General features: G+C 40.1%; 1 protein-coding gene across 1 annotated transcript in view; it reads right to left on the reverse strand.

Annotated features, from left to right (window-relative positions):
* LTBP2 (latent transforming growth factor beta binding protein 2) overlaps nt 1-21,847 on the reverse strand; it is a 229,350-nt gene that overhangs the window by 39,420 nt on the left and 168,083 nt on the right. The window contains exons 15-21 of the mRNA XM_042444931.1: nt 21,400-21,419; nt 13,999-14,071; nt 11,208-11,303; nt 9,168-9,293; nt 8,155-8,283; nt 4,847-4,966; nt 208-333 (exon numbers count right to left, since the gene is read on the reverse strand). Coding sequence (XP_042300865.1) covers nt 208-333; nt 4,847-4,966; nt 8,155-8,283; nt 9,168-9,293; nt 11,208-11,303; nt 13,999-14,071; nt 21,400-21,419 — 690 coding nt within the window. The remainder of the gene's footprint in view (nt 1-207; nt 334-4,846; nt 4,967-8,154; nt 8,284-9,167; nt 9,294-11,207; nt 11,304-13,998; nt 14,072-21,399; nt 21,420-21,847) is intronic.

Below are 21,847 nucleotides of genomic sequence, written 5' to 3' on the forward strand. Positions count from 1 at the left end.
AAACAATCCATTTTGATAAGTGAAAAGGGCTGGCAATAGTCACCAGGTAATGAAATTATCATTCAAGCTTTAGATTCACTTCAGCTTGCAAGGTATACAATTTAGTTGATTTCTAAGGCAACAATAAGGTTGCAATCTGATGAGTTGGGCCAAAGTACTATCATTTATTAAATTTCCTTGCTTGTTACACTGGGCCACAGGATATACCTTCACATGTTCTTCCATCCCTAGATGCAATATATCCAGTGCCACAAGCCATACAAGAAAAGGAGCCCTCGGTGTTGATGCAGCGTCCTCTAGGACAGATGTTGTGAGTTGCACACTCATCAATATCTACAACAGACAAATCAGAGAGATTAGAAACAGTATTTTTGTCTATCAACAATGGATACTGAAGTTGACAGTTCAACAACAGGAGATGGTCAAGAACTTCCACTGAATATCAGAAACTGCGCACATCAGGGGCAGGCAACCTGATGCTCTAAAGGTATTTGGGCTGCAATTCTCATAACCCAGACCCTTGGGCATGTAGGCTAGGTTTCATAAAAGCTGCCATCCATAACACCTGGCAGGCACCAGTTTGACGATCATTATTTTACACTAGCCAGAAACTGTGCTACATTCAGAAGACTAAAAAATAATTGTACTCAAACTAGGGCTGTTACAGAATCCAGTGAAAGTAAAGCTACTTGCAGCTTTCCTCATAGTCACAGTATCACACCTCAAGAAAAAGCCTCTGAGAATACTCCCATGTCATTTCCACAAATACTGCCAGCAATCACAACTAGAAACTATGGATTTTGGATTTTACATAATGTATCAAAATAGCCAGCCACATATTGTCCATGATTTTTCATTCTGTAATTACCAGATCAAATAATTGTGCTTTACTGAAAACCAAGAGTGTTTCTGTTGATTAAGCTTATTTTTATCCCTCTTGATCCTACTGATGGCTGCATCTCCCTGCTTTGCTACTTCCATTTCTTTTTTCCCTCCTGAACTCTGTGAATCCTGCAGCTTCACACTAATCCTGGTTCAGCAATCTGCATCAGCCTTCATCTAGTAACTAGCTCAATATTTCATTTTTATCTTTATTTGCAACCTACCACCAGTTTCTTAATCACAGCCTACTTTCCAGCCCTCTGACCAAACTGCCTATCATACTTTTACGCCCATTTTTGCTGCCATACAGCTGAATTATGGTAGCAGAGTGGCAGCAAAAAAGCCATAATTCCACTTTAAAACAAGACATGTATTGGTGATGTGCTTTATTTAAAGTGAAATTGCAGGGGAGGAGGGGAGTTGCTGCAACGTGGTGGAGCCAGAACCTCACTTATTGTTGCCTGCTTATTATTGCTTGACTTATGGCTCATTAATAAACATTGCTTGCTTCTCAGACTCTTAGAAACATTATCTTCATATTGAATTCAAATTTTGATCCTAGTACCATTCCTAGCTTTCATTCTGCAAATAAAATAAAATAAAATCATATTTCTTGTTCAGACTAAGCATATGCTGTACATTGCCTGAACATAAGATGAGGCTGAGAGCATGTGACTTGTCCAAGGTCACCCAATGAGTTTCATGGTTGAGCTAGGAACTGACCCCTGGTTTCCAGAGATACCTGTTAATATTCCATTGCATTTTAATCATAGAAATAGAGAGGTATGTGTGCAGAATATAACTACCAGCCCCACTTACATTGGCTCACATGCACATCTGAAATGCTGCTTTTTGTATAAGAACTCGTCCATAGTTTAAGATCTGCTTCCAAAGCCCATCTGTATAGTACTGACACCAAAAAGAGGCAAAAGTGGTAGAACCCAGGATAGGGCTTTATCTAAGATGGCTTCCTAACAGTGAAACTCTCTCCCTAAGGAGGTAGACTAGCCTCTCCTTTGTGCAGTTGGTTGTTATGTTAAAAGATATGTTCTAAATGACTTTTCAACTATTTTTTAATATATCTAATTGCTGTTCTTTGTTTTGTTTTGTTTTTTAAATCCCTCTCTTGGTCTCAATTTTGCTGTATTATGACATTGTAAAGTTACCTCTTGGGAGCCAAAAGGCCAAAAGGAGAGGACAAAACAATTGTTTAAAAACACTATAGATATATCTACTATAGTCAATGCACACTGGTGCTTTAATTACAGGCCTGTCCTGTACTATCAATACATACCAATATTAAATGCCAGCAGTAACAATGTGAGGTAGTGTAGGGTAGTAGTTTGAATGTTGGAGTACACTCTGCAAGACCAGGGTTCAAGTCTCCACTCAGCCATGGAAAGCCATTTAATGCTTTGGGCAATTCATACTGTCTCAGCCTAATGGCAAACCTTTTCTGAATAACTCATGTCAAGAAAGCCCTATGCCATAAGATGGAGTCTGCTTGAAGGCACAACAAATCTGCAGCTAAGCTAGGCACTGCCATTTAGGAACCTCACTTACAACCTGTTCCATCAGTGGCCCATAATTAATTGCACAATGCATACACCTTAGAGAACCCCAAGCATGTTAGGACAAAACAAATTTATCAATGCCCACACAGAGATCAATATTTGTTCCTATTGCAAAGAAACAAATAGACTCCACTCGATTCCTTCCAGGCCTCTGCAGCCACTCTCCTTTCATCTTCACAACAAACTTTAACAAAGAAAAAGACCATGAGACACCAAGTGCTGTAAACAGTTTTGAGGTATGTTCTAATTGCTCTGGTAGAGAGCCAAATAAATGATTTTAGCAGGGTCTCCTAAGAACTTGCTCCTGACTCTATAAATTGTTATCTTTTATGTGTGACAGCATAAAGCTTGCTGAAATCAGCAGAGAAAACAAGGGAAGAGGCGAAGTGAGTACATGTTGAGATGTTACATGAATGAAAGTGCAGGAAGCTAAAATATTCACCTTCCTCAAGACACCAGAAAAACACCTGCAATAGTCTGGTGCCTAAAAGACCTAAAAGAGCTACAAACTGGGAAGTCCTTTGTTGGATTTTTGATGCTAGGCAAGTAGAGGATGGACCATAGCTCAGCAAGAGGGTATGTTTTGCATGACAAAGGCCCAAGGTTTAATCTGATGGATCTCACTTCAAAAGATCAGGCAACAGGTAATGGGAAAGATCAATCTATACCTGAACTCTTGCTGAGTCAAGGTGGAGTAGATAATATACAGCTGGACAGAGAAAATGTCTGACATTTATAAGGACCTTATCACACTAGTGAAATCCTGTTCAGAAATGGGCTTTAAACTAGATTTAATTTTTTTTTAAAAAAACCACAAACGTGAAATAACGCGAAAATAAACCGAAAGTAAAATGGAGAAAAACAGCAGCTTTTTACTTTCCAGAAGTTCCAAAAGTAAAAAGCTGCCGTTTGTCTCTGTTTTACCTTCAGTTTATTTTTGTGTTATTCCACATTTGCAGGTTTTTAAAAATTTAAATCTAGTTTAAATCCCAATCTGAATGGGATTTTGCTAGTGTGATAAAGTCCTATGACAGCTTGCTATGTCTTAAGTCACCACCGCTAAGCCTCAGTTCCTCCTTTGAAGTGGCAAAAGGCAAATATCTAACAATGAAACAACAATGTTTACCTACCATATAGGGTTTTGTAAGGATTACAGTAACTTAATATGTGAAATGCTTTTCATATTTTTAATAATAATTACTATAATGGCCAATCATTTTTAGAAAGCCTAAGCCAAGGAACTCTTTACTAGTCAAGTTGTGATTGGTAGCTTGTTGTTGTTGTTGTTATTTCTTATCCATCTCTCCCCAAGGATTAAGACAGGAAACAACAATAGACGAACAAATATACAAATGCAAAATATACAAATATACCTTAAATACTTTTAATGTTCTTTGGCGATCTCTTCCACATGTATATGTAACATTTGCACTAGACTATACTTGAGCATTGTTGTGTAACTTCAAGTTGACACAGTTTTATTATGTACTCCCCTGATTTGGCAGAGACAGTCTTGATTCATCCTCTGTCATCCTACTTTTTCAGATGCCTTACAAATGAGCAGGTTTCTCTCTTTCTACTTTTGCCTTTTCTTCTTACTTCTTTCCTACAAAATGGGTCCCAAATGCTAGTGTAGTTTTTGCTCACTGGGAGGAAGGGGGTGGTGGAATCTTGCCCTTCCCAGTAGACTCAGGCAAAAGCAAAAGGGTATGTTATTACAGGCTTTCTTAGCAAGATCTATTCAGAGGACATTTGTCATTGGCTTCCTCTTTGCTTGAGACAATATGATTTGTTCAGAGTCAACAAGTGTGTTTCCATGGCTGAGTGGGGAATCTAGCCTTAGTTTCCTGAAGTCCTAGTCTCAGCTACTACATCACACTGGCTCTGTATTTGAGAGCAGAGGGAGCAATAAAGCAACAGAAGCCCAAAAGTAAGAGACTTCACATTTCCTTTCTTCCCCAGAAGAGGGCAGCCTTCATACAGGAGACATTGGCACTTGTCCTGTATTTACTGCCTAGCAAGTACTATATCATGATGACTGTAGTACAGAATAACATGAACAATTTGTTTAAATGGGCATGTACTCCATTGAGGATGCAAAGGTTTATGTTGGTTTTTTCAAAAAGTCTCAAGTAAATGCATAAAGATAATCTGCACTGAAAATGAGATTCTCTATTTGCTGTATCTCAGACTCCAGGCAACCCCTCAAGCAAAACAAAACCTGCTTGTGGTCCAAAGTCCTGATTCCTTTTAACTTTATTTCCATATTTATTCATTTATTCCCAGAACCTGAGCAGACAGAAGTAAAATCTGGGAAACCATAAAAATATAGAAAGGCTTTCACATTAGCATTATCTCCCCCAAAACAAGATTTTTGTTTGCACACTCACCTTCGCATTGTCCTCTGTGATCCATGATATAACCTATTTTACATTCACAGTGATAAGATCCAGGTGTATTGATACATTGCCCTCCATGGCACACACTTGGCTGGTCACACTCATTTAGATCTGTCAAAAACAGAAGTCAGTTTCTGTAACAAAACTGATGATCCAAAGTGCTAAAGCAGAGTTGTAGGTCAAGTAGGGTTGTCATTTGTCCCAGAAAACCTGGAAAATCCCAGATTGAAGGAACTAAAAAATGTTCCGACCAGCTGGGCCAGTCGGAGCAGTAAATCCAGGATTTCTCCTTCACTGCAGGCCATCTGAGTCTTCTGCCTACAACAAAGGTAAAGCATTTCTTTCTAATATTGGGACCGATTGGCATGCTTTGCTTCTACATCACCTAAAGTTTTCCTGATGCAAAACAGGAAGACTTCTTGAGAAATTCAGTGTACTCTACCTACATAGGAGTCTGTGGCTTCACAAAGGAAGGAGACATCCTGGATTCCAAGAAAAAGTCTTCTTTGAATTGCAAATGGACACTACATTTCCTTGATTTTGAAAATCTACCAGTGACTACATGTATAAACGTGCCAAGAATCTTGCGGACCATTTGGTCCATAGTAAATGCACAGCTCAGGAGACCCAGCCAAATTTACTACAGAGGAGAACCAAAGGGAATGTCCCATGTTACAACTGCAGTGCATGTAAATATTGTGTGAAAACTACTGAGTTCATTAACCCTGTGAATAACAGATTGTATACTCTGAATCATTTGTTTACTTGTAATACTAAGGGAGTTGTATACGCCATTCAATGTCCCTGTGATCTTTTGTATATTGGCATGACCACTCGAAAAATAAAAATGAGGATATCAGAACATAGGAGCTGCATTAGAAATAGAAGAATTACTGCACCAATGGTCCAACATTTTATTCAGCGCAAGCACTCAGATAGGGATATTAGATTTTGGACGATTAAAAGAATTTCTGGAACTGGGACATATCTGGAGAGAAAACTCCGGCAAAGAGAACCGTTTTGGATTTTCACTCTACAAACACAGAAACCACATGGATTGAATGAGAACTGCAATTGGTCTGAAATTCTGTAATTATTTGGTTATTCCTTTTTACTTACGTTAGTGTTTGTTGTCATAAATATTATTTGTTTGGTTGATTGTACTGGTACATTTAGATCAACATAATGGAAGGGGTTAGTATTACCTACAGGATCTTACTTGCTGCAGAATGGTCTCAGGTGGGGTTCAACAGGTGTATCAGTTTTTGTGATTGGGAAGGGATATAGAGTTCCCACTTGCTATACTCCATTAGGGCTTGCAATTACATGTGGTACATCCTAGTCCTAGGTAAGTATGGATACAATTTGGAGTGCGTTTTTATAATATTTTTTTTTTACTATTACAATATATATTTCATAAGTTGCCTGCATACATACTTTTTCAGGCATGATATAAGGTCTATGAGGACCAACAACTTACCTACAGCGACAGGATGTCCCCACATACCATTTGATATACCTTACAAGGCTGCTATATTAGGTATTTATGTATTATGTTTTTTAACTATATGGTCTTCTTTATTACTCATATGCTGTTGTATGTGACCCATACCTATTTTATCTTTACAGTTTTTCTATGACCACTGACAAAGACGCTCTAGTCGAAACGTGTTTGGTCTTTGTTTTGTACTTTTTAACTGGAATGGGCATACTGTGTTATCCCTTTTAATTTGGCCTCTGTTGTGCACTCCCCAATTGTATGGACATATTGTGTTATCTCTTTTAATTCCATGTTGAGAGGCACAGAGGAATTGGTATTTTGTGTGCTTGATACCTCCGTATGGGATTTGCAGTTTCCTACCCCAGTACTGACTGGTTAAACTAGCCTTGTGCATGTTAGGGCGTGGCTCACAAGCCAGAACAAGCCTTTTTGTGTTTAGGACAGCATATACTCTATGCTTTGTAATTTCTTTTAATATCTTTTCAGCATTCCATTGCAACACATTGTTTTAATAAAATTGCTGTTTCCCTTTTATCCCCCCTAAACTTTTTGTTCACTCAAAAGGGGGAGGTGCCAGCCTGCAGATAGCCCTCCCTACCATCTGAACTAAGACCAGAAACAGAAAATGCAGGCCTATGACTAATGCCATCAATTTCTTTCTCCTGTTTGCTTGATGAAGAAGCCAGTGTGACTTTGAAAGCTTGCAACATGTAATTGTGCATTTTGATTGGCCCAATAAAGGTATCATTGTTTGGGTGCTATTGGAATTGCAAACCAATAGTTAGGTTAAAATGTGGCAGTGGCAATGAAGCAGGAAACTATGGAAGAAGACTGGCACGAGTGGGAGCCTCGCCTGCCCTGCAGGCTTCGGTTGCTACTGCACAGGCATTGCATTATTCTTCCATTTCCTCCCTGCTTCTCCTGACCAGCCCAAAAGAGGCCAGCAGAGATGGCCTTGTGTTGTGTGATGATTGTGTTGGCACTTTGAGCCTAGGGCTAGGCAGTGCAGTGGAACTTCGCTTCCAAACAGACTTTAGAGACTAAAGGGAGTTTACTCTCTGGGGCTTCTTGGAAGCCTCAGTCTCTTCAAACCAGCTAGTGGTACTGATTTTGAAACATAATGGTAGAAAAAGTGCAAGAATTAATGTGCTGAATTTACATAATTCTTGCTATTATCAGAATGCAAATTAATAATATGCATAATTACAACAGTTTGCATAATATGTAAATTAGATGCCAGGGTATGAGGGAGTGGAATATGGCAACCATAACTTCACCTTCATGCATTATCATCCCAATCTATATAATTTGGTCTAAATCACATCCCACCTCAGAACTAGTGTCAGCATCAGGTATCAAAGTGAGCGCAAGTGCAATGTTTTTGAATGTTCAAGTTACCCCTGCCTTTCCATTTGATAACCACACTCCTTGCTATTGCTTGTCTTCCTTTCTCACTTAGAAAATCACATGGCAGAAAACTCAAAATGGTCTAGTATAATGAGAGAAAAATAAAAGATAAGAATGATGAAGACTTCCAAGGCACTTAGTTGTGTTTTATCCCTTTCCAATTAAAGAAATGGGAAAAGTGATCAAAGAAAGTTTTCTTGGACACAGGAGAGACAGCAGAGCTGTTACCTCAAAGCGAGGCAAGGGAAAAGCTCAAGATAAAGGGGAAATAAAATAATTCTTCTTTCCCCTTAGCAATATCTTGGCATAAGGGATGACCCTTTTAATAACCTAATTAATCTTCTAGAGGTGGGCACAGGAAGCTGGTGGGTGCTGCAAAAGCATGACTTACCCTGGCATGTTTGTGTGTTCTGTGAAACAAGAAGGGTATAGCCAGAGAAACATAGGCAGGAATAAGAGCCTTCATTATTGTTGCAGTGACCTTTTCCATCACATGGATTTCTTTCACACTCATCAACATCTGGAACAAGAGGGAACAGTCAAGCTCAACTGTATTTAACTCACTCTCCCTAGAAAAGGAGTGGAGAATCTGTGGCCCTCTAAAGTTCGTGGATTAAAATTTCTCTTACCTCTGATCACTGGCTTAAAGGGAAATAAAGTGTAAAAATATCTGGATGGCCACCTTTGCCTCACTCCTGATTTAGCATCATCATTTTTGGACTTAATGTACAACCTAAATTTGATTTCCAGCTTTTCCGATACATGGGTTCATATTATTTTATGCCTCTTTTCTTAGCCATCTCAGTAGCCAGTATGTATTAGCCAAAGCAACAGACATATCTCTAAATTTCACTCAGCCTTTTTCGTATCCAGATATGGAGAGCAGCCATTAATGTTTTCTGGAAAATCACAGTAGGTCTAAACTGATAACTTCACATCGTAATTTTCTTCATTCTGGCTATAATCTCCATTTTGGCAATTATTCCAGCTATAGGACCAATGGCCTCAAAACCTAGTCAAATTCTATGCTGTGTTGTCAGTCCAGGTTTTCTACTTCTCAAAATGTTCCTCTTCATTTTTTGTATTTTCAAGAACAAGCCATCATTCTTCTTATTCTTTTTCATATAGCTTATTCAGCACCATATTTGTACCCTACTTTTCATTCCCCAACAGGAAACTCAAGGCAGATAACAATAAAATAAACTACAGCAAGTACATTAGAATATAAGAAGAAAAATAATTTAAAACATACCAGTAAGGGGGGAAAAACAGGACCCATCAGGATTAAGTTTCTCCTGCAATAACCTAAGATTAACTGCTAAACAAAAAGTCTTTGCCCATTTATAGAAGGAAAGATTATCATCCCTCCATTTCTCCCAAGGGGAAAAAATAACACTAAAATACCAGTGCAATAGGTGTGACTGGGATGCTGTTGATAGCCTGGATAGCACAAACAGGCATATCCTCCTGGCAGGCTGACACAGGTGCCTGGACCACAGATGCTGGGTGAAGAGGAGCACATATTTGTTTCTAAGATAAAAGAGAGAAGGTATTATCAGGAGGCAAGTCAAATCTACACATAGTTCCTCTGTTTTAAAGTCCATCAATTGTCCCTAGTCCTCAGGAGGCTAAAAACTTTTAGTCTGATCCAACTTTCCTTGTTAATTTACTGAGTTCACACATGTTACAACAGTGGTCACTTATTTAAATAGCTATAAAGGGGGTTTAGCTATACACCAGCCCAGATACAGACATTAGTTTTCTTGACTACTGACTTGCTGAAAATTTTACTTTTAAAAAACAACAGCTCCCAGAATCTTCAGTGTGTACAACCACTAACCATGCTGACTTTGGCATTCTGGGAGTTGTTGCCTAAAAGCATAGCTTTTGCAACCACTGAAGTATGGAGAGATTCCTTTTCCTCTTGATTCTACTGTGGCTTTCACCAAGGAATTGTCAATCTCATTGAGACAAGTAAAGTTAGACTTGCAACAACAGTAAAATCTAGAGCACAAAGGCACCCACACTTCTCAACAATCTTCAACTATCCTGTCATCATCACCCAACCAGCTCACAAACAAACCAATAGTTATTGAGGCAGCTTTTGCCAGGGCTTCTTTCCGAGAAGATTTTAAGTCAGAGCTCAAGGGTAGGAGAGGAGCTCTCCCAGACATTTAGGCAACCTTTAAACAACACAACTGCCATTGTCTAAGCAGTAAACACATTAGCCCCTTTGAGGTCACACAGCTTCCCTTTCCTACCAGAAAATCCCCATGACTCAACTCTGTAACACGGGCCAAATCAGAAGAGACAATTTTCATGCCTTGCCTATCCAAGAAGCTGGAATCTTCTGATCTCCCACTCTGTTATCATAAAAGGACCTGTTATTTCCCTTCTGAGTTTGCTTACAAATGTCTGTTTTTATATGCTTGGTAGACTCATTCTCTGCAGTGTGCATGCAGCATGGAATAAATATCTGATAAAATCGCAGTTGTCTGAATCGGTCAGATAGACTAGTCTCTTATGCCAACGATGCACTGAAAACATACCATATGAAGCATGGCAAAATTGTTCATTCCCAACTTAAATCAGACATTGCAAAATCTTGTGAGAGTTAAGGTAACACCTGAATTGGTACCAGAATGCACCTGGCTCAAATCCTGTAAGCACTGGGCAAACTTTTCTCAGTCTCAGCCTCTCAGTCATTCATACAAGGCTAATAATATAGGGCATATAAAAACTGGTGGAACAATGTGACTGAAATGCTTTGAACACTTTAAAAAACTTTAAAAAACTTTTAAAAAAACATTCTTTGCTCAGTGTTATAATTATCTTTATATCTGCAGGAAAGGAAGTAGGAAAAGAAGACTACATTGCAGGTGGACTGGTTCAACCAAGGAAACTATGGCCCTGAGATCCTTATTGCATTACAAAAGTAAGCTGAAAGGCAGAGAGAGAAAGGTCCTTTTCTCCCAGATGCCCTCAAAACATGCCCGGTTTCTGTTCTCCTTCCAAAGGGAGATAGTAGTAAATGTATGCTTTTTGCCAAAGGGATTTCCCCAGCACAACAAAAGACACACTTTTATGACTGTCTCCATCAAGAAGAGAACAGAAGTGCTTCAAAGGCATGCAGAGACGTAAGCAGAAAGCCACGTCTCTTTTGCTGCCTGTTGGCTTACTTTTGCAATTCAATAAGGCTGCAAGACGCTGACTTGGCAACAAACACCAAAAAATGTTTGCACTAAAATTTTAAAAATGCAGAAATTACTAAAATCATTTTGAAGCATCACTTTGTAAAAATCCTTTAAAGTTAATAATTTGCTAAACAAGCAAAATATAAGTTTCTCTTCCAGTTTGATCCTCTTATGTATGACATCTGAACTATGCTTTATTTGCCACATATTTTGATTGGAATTCTGAGAACCCATCTACTGGTTGATTTACCTGTAAATATTGTTGGTATGTCAGTGGGAGCAGCATCTTCCCCAAAAGCTACTGGAAATGGGTGGGCAGGAGAATAAGGAGAAATCTCTACCACATCTACTGCAGAGGATACAAGAGAAATAATCACCAACTAGAACCACTGCCTAATAAAGAAGACAAATCAACTGGATTCTGCAACCCAACCCACTTAATTCCCTTAACCAAAGAGCTGGAAGTGACATTAAATAATTGGTCTATTGAAGCAGGACTGCTACTCAAAACCAAAGGCATCACTAAGGGGTGCTGGGGGTACAGACCACACTAGGTGACACATAAGAGGGCATCCCCTGGTGTGCAGATGGGAAAGGGTTGCCATCCAGTTCTGGCAGCTCTGCTGGCTAAATGGGAAAGTATTATCATGTTATCAGATATAAATGTACAATATGCCACTTAATGGGACAGTCAGAGTGGGGTAGCGATTTGGGCATTGGATTATGACTCTGGAGACCAAGGTTCAAATCTCTGCTCAACCATGGAAATCCACTGGGTGACCTTGGGCAGAGGAAGGCAAAGGCAAACCCCTTTTGAACAAATTCTGCCAAGAAAACTCCATGACAGTTTCACCTTAGGGGCACCACAAGTCAGAAATTACTTGAAGGCACATAGCGACAACATCAACAACAACATGCCACTTAATAATCTACTACTGATATTATTTACAAGCATTCACTATAAGTATTCTATTTTAACAAAAGAGTACTCCAGCTAACAGCATAAACTGTTTCATTATTCCTGCTATCAATAAAGCTCTTAAATATTAGCTTCATGTATATACAATATACCAGGCTATATAAAAAGAGGTTCAAACGTATATCATTGAAGATTGTATTATTACATGTTACCACTGACTGAGAGCTGGACATTTATATTATTTCCGGTATAATGTTAATGTAGCAATTGAAACATAAGTAAACATAATATAGGTTGAGTCTTCCTTATCCAAATGCTGGAAACCAGAAGTGTTTGGGAATTCAGATTTTTCAGATTTTGGAATATTTGCATATACATAATGAGATATCTTGGAGAAGGGATCCAAGTCTAAACAAGAAATTCAAATTAATGGCCAAGCTCAAAGAGTGCTCAGCAATGGCACCTTTTCATCCTAGAGAGAAGTGGCCAGTGGGGTCCCACAGGGCTCTGTCCTGGGCTCAGTCCTATTCAACATCTTTATCAATGACTTGGAGGACAAAATTGGGGGCATACTTATCAAATCTGCAGATGACACCAAATTAGGAGGAGGAGCTAATACCCCAGAGGACAGGATCAAAATTCAAGATGACCTGAACAGACTAGAAAACTGGGTCAAAGCTAACAAAATGAAATTCAACATGGAGAAATGTAAGGTACTGCAATTAGGGCAGAAAAATGAAATGCAGATATAGGATGGGGGACACCTGGCTGAATGAAACTACGTTTGAAAGGGATCTAGGAGTCCAAGTAGACCACAAGTTGAACACGAGTGAGCAGTGTGATGCGGCAGCTAAAAAGGCCAATGCTATTTTAGGCTGCATCAATAGAAGTATAGTGTCTAGATCAAGGGAAGTAATAGTGCCACTCTATTCTGCTCTGGTCAGGCCCCACCTGGAATATTGTGTCCCATTCTGGGCGCCACAATTCAAAAAGGACATTGAGAAACTGGAGCATGCCCTAAGGAGAGCGACTAAAATGGTGAAGGGTCTGGAAACCATGCCCTATGAGGAATGACTTAGGGAGCTGGGATGTTTAGCATGGAGAAGAGAAGGTTAAGAGGTGACATGATAGCCCTGTTTAAATATTTGAAGGGATGTCATGTTGAGGAGGGAGCGAGCTTGTTTTCTGCTGGTCCAGAGACTAGGACCCAGAACAATGGATGCAAGCTCCAGGAAAAGAGATTCCACATCAACATTAGGAGGAACTTCCTGACAGTAAGGGCTGTTCCACAGTGGAACAAACTCTCTCGGAGCGTAGTGGAGTCTCCTTCCTTAGAGGTCTTTAAGCAGAGGCTGGATGGCCATCTGTCAGGGATGCTTTGATTTAGATTTCCTGCATGGCAGGGGGTTGGACTGGATGGCCCTGTGGTCTCTTCCAACTCTATGATTCTATCTATGTTTTGTATAAACCTTATACACATAGCCTAAAGGTAATTGTACACATCATATTTTAATAATTTTATGCACAAAATATTTTATGTATATTGAACCATCAGAAAGGAAAGATGTCACTATTACAGCCAGGCAGTTTTGGATTTTGGAACATTTTGGATTTCAGAATTCCAAATAAGGGAGACTCAACCTGTCTTGTTATTTGGCTCTTACCATAATACCTGTAAGTTTACTAAACAATACTGGCTAGGAATCAGTCCACATACTCCAACATTGATTTGTTCTTCTAACATAATACCCATATGCATGTTTACTTGAAAGCAACTCCTATTGAACTTAATTAAACTTCCTTCTGAATGGACATGCACTGAAATCTGCTGTAATTAAAACCAACTGAAATAATATATTATATGCAGTGGTCTGGAAAAGCGAATCCATTCTGTTTAATTTATGGAAAACATCCATTTTTCAGACTATCTTCCAAAAGGTACAATATGACGTGGGCCTTTCCCACAGAGTGGATTTCATCATTGCCCTACTGGGCTGCTGAGCATCCACCATGCAGTAAATTATAATCTCTATTTAAAAGATCCCCTTGGGGAAGTGGGAATCCTTTTCCTCAAGCATTAGAATTATCAGCATGGCATGTAATCAGCCTCATACTTCCTTACCTTCTTCATATTCAGCATTACTTTGCAATTTACCTGGACTGATGTCTGTTTCTTGGACAGCATCATCCGTATCCTATGAAGGAGAGACATAGATAGAATGATTGGCTGTATACTAACTATGATCTTTGGAATAGCGGTATATAAATAAAACAAATTATTATTAATTAACTAGGCAGAACTGATGTAGCTGGGGTGGGGGTGGGGGTCCCAAATGCAAGGGTTTACTTTTTTAGTAATATCCTGTTATGTATTTGTTGAGGTGAGGAACCTGTTACCAACTGCTCAGTTTTATGCATCCTAATTTCCTGTGGGATCGGACAGAGACATAGAAAATGGGAAAAAATGCAGTCCAACAAACTCCACTCACTTTGTGTTTTGGCTCCCCCTACCATTGGATCTGGTTTCATTCAGCACAGGCTCTACTCTTGACTTTTCCTGTGGCTCAATGGTCAATCATAGGAAGAAGGTTACCATGACATGTTGTATCAATAGGTATTGATGAACTGTAACTTTACAATACAGTGCGCCCGCGCTACATGTGGGCGCGCTATACATGGCTTTGAGCTTACGCGCTCAAGCCGCAGGGAGTGCGCGGGGCACAAGGGGCAGCGCATCCCATTCAGATGAATGGGGCGTATGCGCGCCGCCATGCACACGAGCCCCATTCAAGTGAATGGTGCTCCGGCATAGGCAGAATCGCCTTATGCGGGGGGGGGGGGGGGAACGGATCCCCGCGTAAGGCAAGGGTTCACTGTATTATGAGAAACAGTGTGACCTGTCACAAAGTGCATTGCCACTTTAGGACCATTGCAAAGGTGGCAGAATAGTCAGCAGTACAATGACAAGAGGTTAAATATATTATTATTATTAAATGTCCATGAGTGCTGTGATGACATGGGTAAACAATGGCATAGCAAGCTATCTCTGTCAGAACAGAAGTAAAAACTCATGACATGAGGCAAACAGGTTTCTCTTGTGATATTGGTTGCCTTCTCTGGTATCCTCTTCCCACCATCATTACACACCACTATCCAAGTGCCTTACATATCAGACAATTACACCAGCAAAAGTCACCAGAAGGTTTCTGGCTTAGATACACAGATTTCCTCAGAAGCAAGTGAATGTTTCAATTCCTTTGACCCACTAGATATTATATCAGGTTTCAGGTTCCTCATTTTGCAGATCACAGACTGGAACATGCTATAAGAATTCATGATACTGCCTGACTTCTTCCTTTTCTTTCCTCTTTCCTTTATAATTTGCATAAGTATAGTCGGCTGCAATGTCCAAACTGGGCAAACTAAGATTAATTCTAATTGCCACAAAACCATGATTTAAAGTAGTTTCACAAAGCATGATCATGGTTGGAGCAACTATTGATTACTGCTGTTAAGCAAAGCAGGAAAAAAAAAAAGAAGAATTTTGCATTTAAGGACTTTATCACATCAGTCTGTTGTCTTACTGCAAACGTGTTGTTTAAAGAAATGGAAACATATCGGAATGGAAACAATCTCTACCACACTTCTCTGCAATAGTTCTATGGCACGGCTTTGGCAATGAACAGTCTATCAGTCTTCCACACTGCCTTGTTGATCCCATCTTCCTACCAATGTATATCCTATCTAGTGCATGCACATGGTTTATTTATTTTTATTTTTTATTATATGCTAATTTTCTTATCACTGAAGCTTATGTTTGCAGTGAATACAGTGTGTATTTTCAAGAGCTAAAGAAATTCAGGTGACTCTTATCCTGAGAAGTCAGAAAGGCATTTTGCTGATCACAACAATTGAGGAGACAGTCTGGAGTGTGGTAAAAACGATAAACCAAGGGGCCATTCACACTATGGAAATAAACCCATTTGGAAGAGGTTTATTTCCATGATGTTCACACTTGCTCCAACCGCAATTGATGCAGTTTGCAGGGGGGGTTGGCCAAAAAGCCCACTTATAATGGTGCAATTGGCACTGGAACCCTATAGCTGTTCTTTTTTTAAGAGCCACAATGATCCGCATCTTCGGTAGTGTGACACTACTGAATCAGTTCAAATTGTGCTGAATCATTCCCAGAAATGGAGGTGTCTCCATTTTAAATCGATACGGGGGCAAATGTGAACGGCAACAGGGTTAAAATGGCACCAAAAGATTAAATCTTGAGGGCCATTCTGTCATGGCCAACCAAGAGCAGCTCTCGGAGGAGGAGGATGAGCCTCCTCCAGAGCAAGAGCTAATTGAGGCTACACCATGTGCTAATCCTGCTCTGCTAGGTCCCAGCTGTGATCCCCCAGCCTCAGAGGAGATGGCCCAACCAGGTCCTAGTGCTAGTGAGATGCCTCCTGTGGTGCAACAGCCTAGTGGTGACTCTGAGGAGGAAGCTTGCCTGGATGTGCCTACTTACAAAAAGAGAAGGGCTGAGAGTGCTTGCAGGTGCAGATCCAGGAGGACTGCAAACAGGCAATCAGGTGGCACGGGGGAGAGTTTCTCTTACTTAAGCTGTAGAGAGGCCTCAACTTAGTGCTAGAGTTTATTGCATGATCCCTTGGCGTGATTGCTGCTCGCACTGGCTCCTTGTATCTTGACTCCTTGTTGCTTTGATCTCAGACTGGACCCTTGTTATCTTCTGGCTGCTTTGACCTTGGACTGCTTTGACTATTCTGACTCCTGATATCCTGACTTCGGCTTGGCTTCTCGGACTGCTCTGATTTCTGGTATCCTGACTTCGGCTTGGCTTCTCGGACTGCTCTCACGCTTACTCCTTGCAAGATCTGTGTTCTGCTTCCACTTGCTGGGCTAAGCCATTCTTATCGGCGTGTGTTTGTGTGTGCTGGCTGCAGGCCAGGACACATTCAGACTACCTTTTGTACCAAATTGTAACCTGGATTAAAAGTGGGAAGTTCCCATTGGCACTGGTTTTAACACATCAGGATAAGGGTCTTGCACAATAGATCAAGGACAAATCCCCCTTAGAGTGGATTTTTGAAAGTGGATTATTTCCTTTTTCTTTTTGGAAAACCCATTTCTTCCCTGCAGGGACGTAGCCAGGATTTTAGGAAGGGGGGGTCCAGACTAAGTGCCACCATTATAATGGGGCTTGAGTGCGGCGGCACAGCAGCACACACCATTCATTTTTCTAATTGAAGGAGGGTCCAGACCCCAAGAAACCCCCCCCCCCCTTGGCTACGTCCCTGTTCCCTGCTGCCAGCAAATGTGAACTTGGCCCTGGTCATGATCGAGTCAAGTTCAGGAGAGGGATTTAGGTCAGAGGGAGGGCAGTGGGTGGAACATGCCTCCCCTCTTGCAGGCAGCTTTCTCTCTCTCTCTCTCTCTTTTGTAATTTTTTTTGACAGATTATGCAAATGCTACAGGTTGATACATATTGATAGAATGTGTCTGCTTGTACTACCTTTCCCTTTTGTTTGCTTGCTGCCGACACGGCACGTCACTTTGCAAGGGGCAGTTTTAAAAAAAAATTGTGTGTGTGACAGAATATGCAAATACTTGTGCTACATATGTTTCCCTTTCAATTTGACAAATTGATACAATGTGTGAATGCTTGTGTTACATATGTGTGGGAAACGGAGGATGCAAAGGAAGAGAGAAGGAGAGATTGCATGCTGGGATGGGAAAAGGAGAGAAAGCAAGAGGATGCCAAGGGGACGGAATCTGAAATGACCTGAAGGCACACAACACACACAAGTTGACAGAATATGCTAACGCTGCCGCCATTTTTTTTTTAAAGGGGCAGCGCAAATGAGCTAGTGGGAATGGGGCCTTGGTAAACGTAGTGGGAACATCGAACCGAACCTGAATCAGTTCTGGATCAGCGCAGAGATGCGAAACTCTTCATTCAAAAAAATAAGTGTGAATGACCCCCAAGGGCACTAATGACTATAATGAGATCTTTCCTGCTTGTGTGAGAAGCTCCCACCAGCAGCAAACAAATAAAAAGAACAATCCACACAAATCTACAGGATACAAAAGTTGCCAGTTCCAATCCTGCAACTCCTCACATACATCCTTGCCAACTCAAGAGAGTGTGTGTGTTTTAAATAGACTAACAAGTCATGGTCTCTCTCTCTCTCTCTCTCCTGCCTGCCTGCCTGCTTGGATGTAAGCTGCTAGCCCCCTTTCCTCCTCTGCAGAAAGAGAGGTGTGAGGAGAGGATAGATAACAACCTTTCAAATTATCAAAAGTGGCAACAATGAAGCTTGGCTCCATTTCCCTGTTGTGACTTCCCCCCTGCTTGGGGATAGCTAGGGGGATAAGAAAGCCATGCTTTCACACCACATATGTAGCAGAATGAAACTATCGCCCTAGAAACAATAATGAAACAGTAGCAATATTGCAGGCATTATTAGGTTTTTCCATCAATAAAACACATGAACCAATAATGATCAAAATACAATGCAGCCATGGGAGAGACAAGGCATCATGTGATAAGTTGCAGCCAAAGACACTATTGTCCTGCTGTAATTATGATTAACTGCCTCATGCGATAAAGTGTGATAAGGAAACCCTTACAGCTGTAAAGGCAGTATCCTTTATTCTAATGTATTTTCATTACAAATTTTCTCTCTCAAAGGAATTGGTTTTTAAAATTAAAATAAAGGAGCTGAACCTGCTCCCTCTTAAAACTGAAACCATTTGTGAGGTTATTATTAAAAGTCAAGGGAGATTATCACACACAGACGGGATAGGGATGGGATCACTCCCCCATCCTTATCCCGTCCTTGACAGCAATCAGGCAAAAGCCTTTCATAACGTAGCGCTGATCCTGTCATTATCCTGTGACTGAAGCAGCATTGCATTAAAGTGAATTCCCTTTATTGCAAAATGCCAGGCAATGCCACCTCAGTGATGGGACAATGACAGGATCAGTGCAATAACATATGAAAGTTTTTCACGCAATTGCTGTCACTTGCGCTTTCCAGAAGTATAATGTCTGGATAAGTGCGATGTCATCTTAAAGTGCTTCCTGCAATCGCATGGGAAGGACGGGACAGGGACAAGACAATGACATCCCATTCCCCATGTGATAATCTCCAAGGACACAGATTGGATCAATCCTCATTTCAAATGTTGTCTGACACATTTGGGGGGGGGCATCAGCACTGAAAAGGTGAGTGGCTCCATCTGCCTTCTTTATTACTAAAGATCCATTCTCCTTGACCAACCCTCCCCCACAAAAAATGCTGTGGGGATAAAGGATACTGTTGTTTTTTCCTATATATTTGGTATAGCATTGTGTTTTTAGGTCGTCATGGGCTGAAGAGGAATCACCTGGTATTGACAATGAAAACAGGAAATGTGAGTTTCTCTGGTCTTCCATAAATCCTTTATAACATAACCTCCAGCTCTTCCAATTTGGCAAGGACAGTTCCACTTAATTCTCTGTTATTCCAGTTTTCAGGTGCTTTTCAAACGTCGCAGTTTCTTCTCCCACTTTCCCACTTTGTCCTCCCCTTACGTGAATTGCAATCAATCAATCAATTTTATTAATGCTTAAGCCAAAGGCCATTTGCATGATTAATATGTAAAACCGATGACAAACATGATATTATAAAATGCTCCATCAAATAACTAACATCCACATTTTATATATTAAACATAATAAAATTCCAGACAATTAAATAAAACAACATTAAAAACAACTTCAAAATTTAGATAAGATCATCCCCATGGCAATCAACTGCAATGTCCGCTATAACTCTTGCCCGAATTTTGATTGCTGCTAAGGCAAACAATGAAACCTTATAAGTTACCTTAGACTCTATATCAGACAAGAGATTAAAAAAATCTTTTCAGAGGTAGTATTAGACTGTTTTTCCTAAGTTATGTTTCCAACATTTACCAAGCTGCAAAGTTTGGAGATTAAGATACTATAGGTTGCTTGAATCATATCCTGCTTTAATTGAAAACCCTTCTATCTGGAATTCAAGAGAGAAGCTTCATGAATACATTTTTAACCAGGGTGTGTATCTGGATAGACAGGCTATTAACAAGTCAAAATTTTCCAAATGGTTTAGATTATATAAACTGGACCACCTGATGGCTGCTTACCTAGGGAAGCTTACATTCCCAAAGCTTAGGCAGGCTTCTATAGCTGTCCATTTTCAAATAATGCCCTCAGCCATGATTGATGGCAGATATTCACACACACCTAAGGATTCCCGTTTATGTATTTGTGGAGCACCAGAAATCAAGGATTTGCCTCATTATCTGCTTTTTTGTTCACTATATATTGAGCCAAGAACTAAATTTATGGGATCTATTTTGTCCAATTTACAGTCTAATACTACTTGAATTGCTGTAAACTGAGTTCAAAGTACAAAAGTAGTTTGTGCTCAGTTAATTCAACAAGGGGATAAGGAGGCAAAATTTTGCCCTTTCCAGTAGACTAACAAGAAAACAAACTGCTGCAGCCTCTCCTAGCTTGTGGGTTTTTTCCTCATTAATAACTTTTGCTATCTTAACCACACTAATGTTGCACACTAAGTTTTCATGAGTGAAATTTGAGAGAGTATGGAAGTGTTATGGAAGTCTCCAGAACACTTGCTATCAACTGTCAGGGAATCTGAACTCATTAGTCATGGAGTTGCATAAAAATCTTTATGCAATAAAGTCCTTCACACCTTAAAATCCAAGCTTCCCCTTACTTGGCTACAAAACAATAACCACTTATACTCCTGTTGACAGTCTCTTTCAAATTAACACCAGAAATTATATTCTTGGTATAGAGAAAAATTAATATCTACATAAAATAAATAATCCAGCCTCAGATTTTGTTATTGTGAAGTTTTAGAAGTTATTTCAACAAAATCCAGATACTGTGGTGTACTCATAATATTGCGGAGAGAGCTATAAGGGCTTGTGTAGGGCATTAATTAAATTTCAGCATAGTACAAACTCCATCCAACAGTAGTTAAATAATTCTGTATCAATATTTTAACTGCTTACATTAATTTTTAACCAAATTAATTTATTCATTTCAGGCAAAATGCTAGACTTTTCTTGCTGGTAGAGATAATAATTTCCCATGTTCCTAAAACAATTTTAACAGTTACTAAGAAATTCTTAACAAGTTATTCTTAAATCACTTGTTGTTTTTCAAATATCTCATTAAAACTCTACTTGATTGGTCTCTTAACTCTGTACCTTGGGAACTGGTATATAATTTCTAAAATATCTGCCTTTTTTAAAAGCTGAAGACATAGCTGTTTGTGTGAAAAATAATTTGAATTTACTCAATTATTCTTATTATCCCTTTGTATTCAAACAGTATTAATATAAATTGAAAATAACCAATTCTTTAATTACTTTTTAATTTATGCTTTTTTATCCAAAAGGCTGAATGCCAGCTTATCCCAAATGTAAAACTGCCAGCAGCAGATATTTTACTCACCTGATCTTCTTCAAAGTCCCCTGCAAAATGATAGATGACAGTTAGAAAATATGCCTTCATAACATACTTAGGCGTGTTACACACCGCCATTTCGGACGTCATCAGGACTTCCCAGTTTGAGACGCCCCTTACCCCTTACCAATCAAGACAGAGTCCGTAACAAATGGAGGCAGCCATTCCACACAGCCGCCACCATTTTGACATAGCGGATGCTCTACATCCACACGTCGCGGCCCGGAAGTGACGCCGTGAGTGCGCGCTTTGGCACTTGCAGCATCTCTTCCGGGTTGCCGGAAGGAGTGCGATTTTCACGCTCCTTCTTTGCAGCGCGGAGGAATCGCATGGTTTGGCTGCTGCGACTCCTCCGCGCTGCAACCGGCAGCGGCCCGAGACCGCCCCTTTTGGGCGGTCTGTAATGGGCCAAAGTATCTTTATAAATGCATGATCG

Source organism: Sceloporus undulatus, chromosome 1 (assembly GCF_019175285.1).
Source record: "Sceloporus undulatus isolate JIND9_A2432 ecotype Alabama chromosome 1, SceUnd_v1.1, whole genome shotgun sequence".
NCBI classification, from domain to species: Eukaryota; Metazoa; Chordata; class Lepidosauria; order Squamata; family Phrynosomatidae; genus Sceloporus; species Sceloporus undulatus.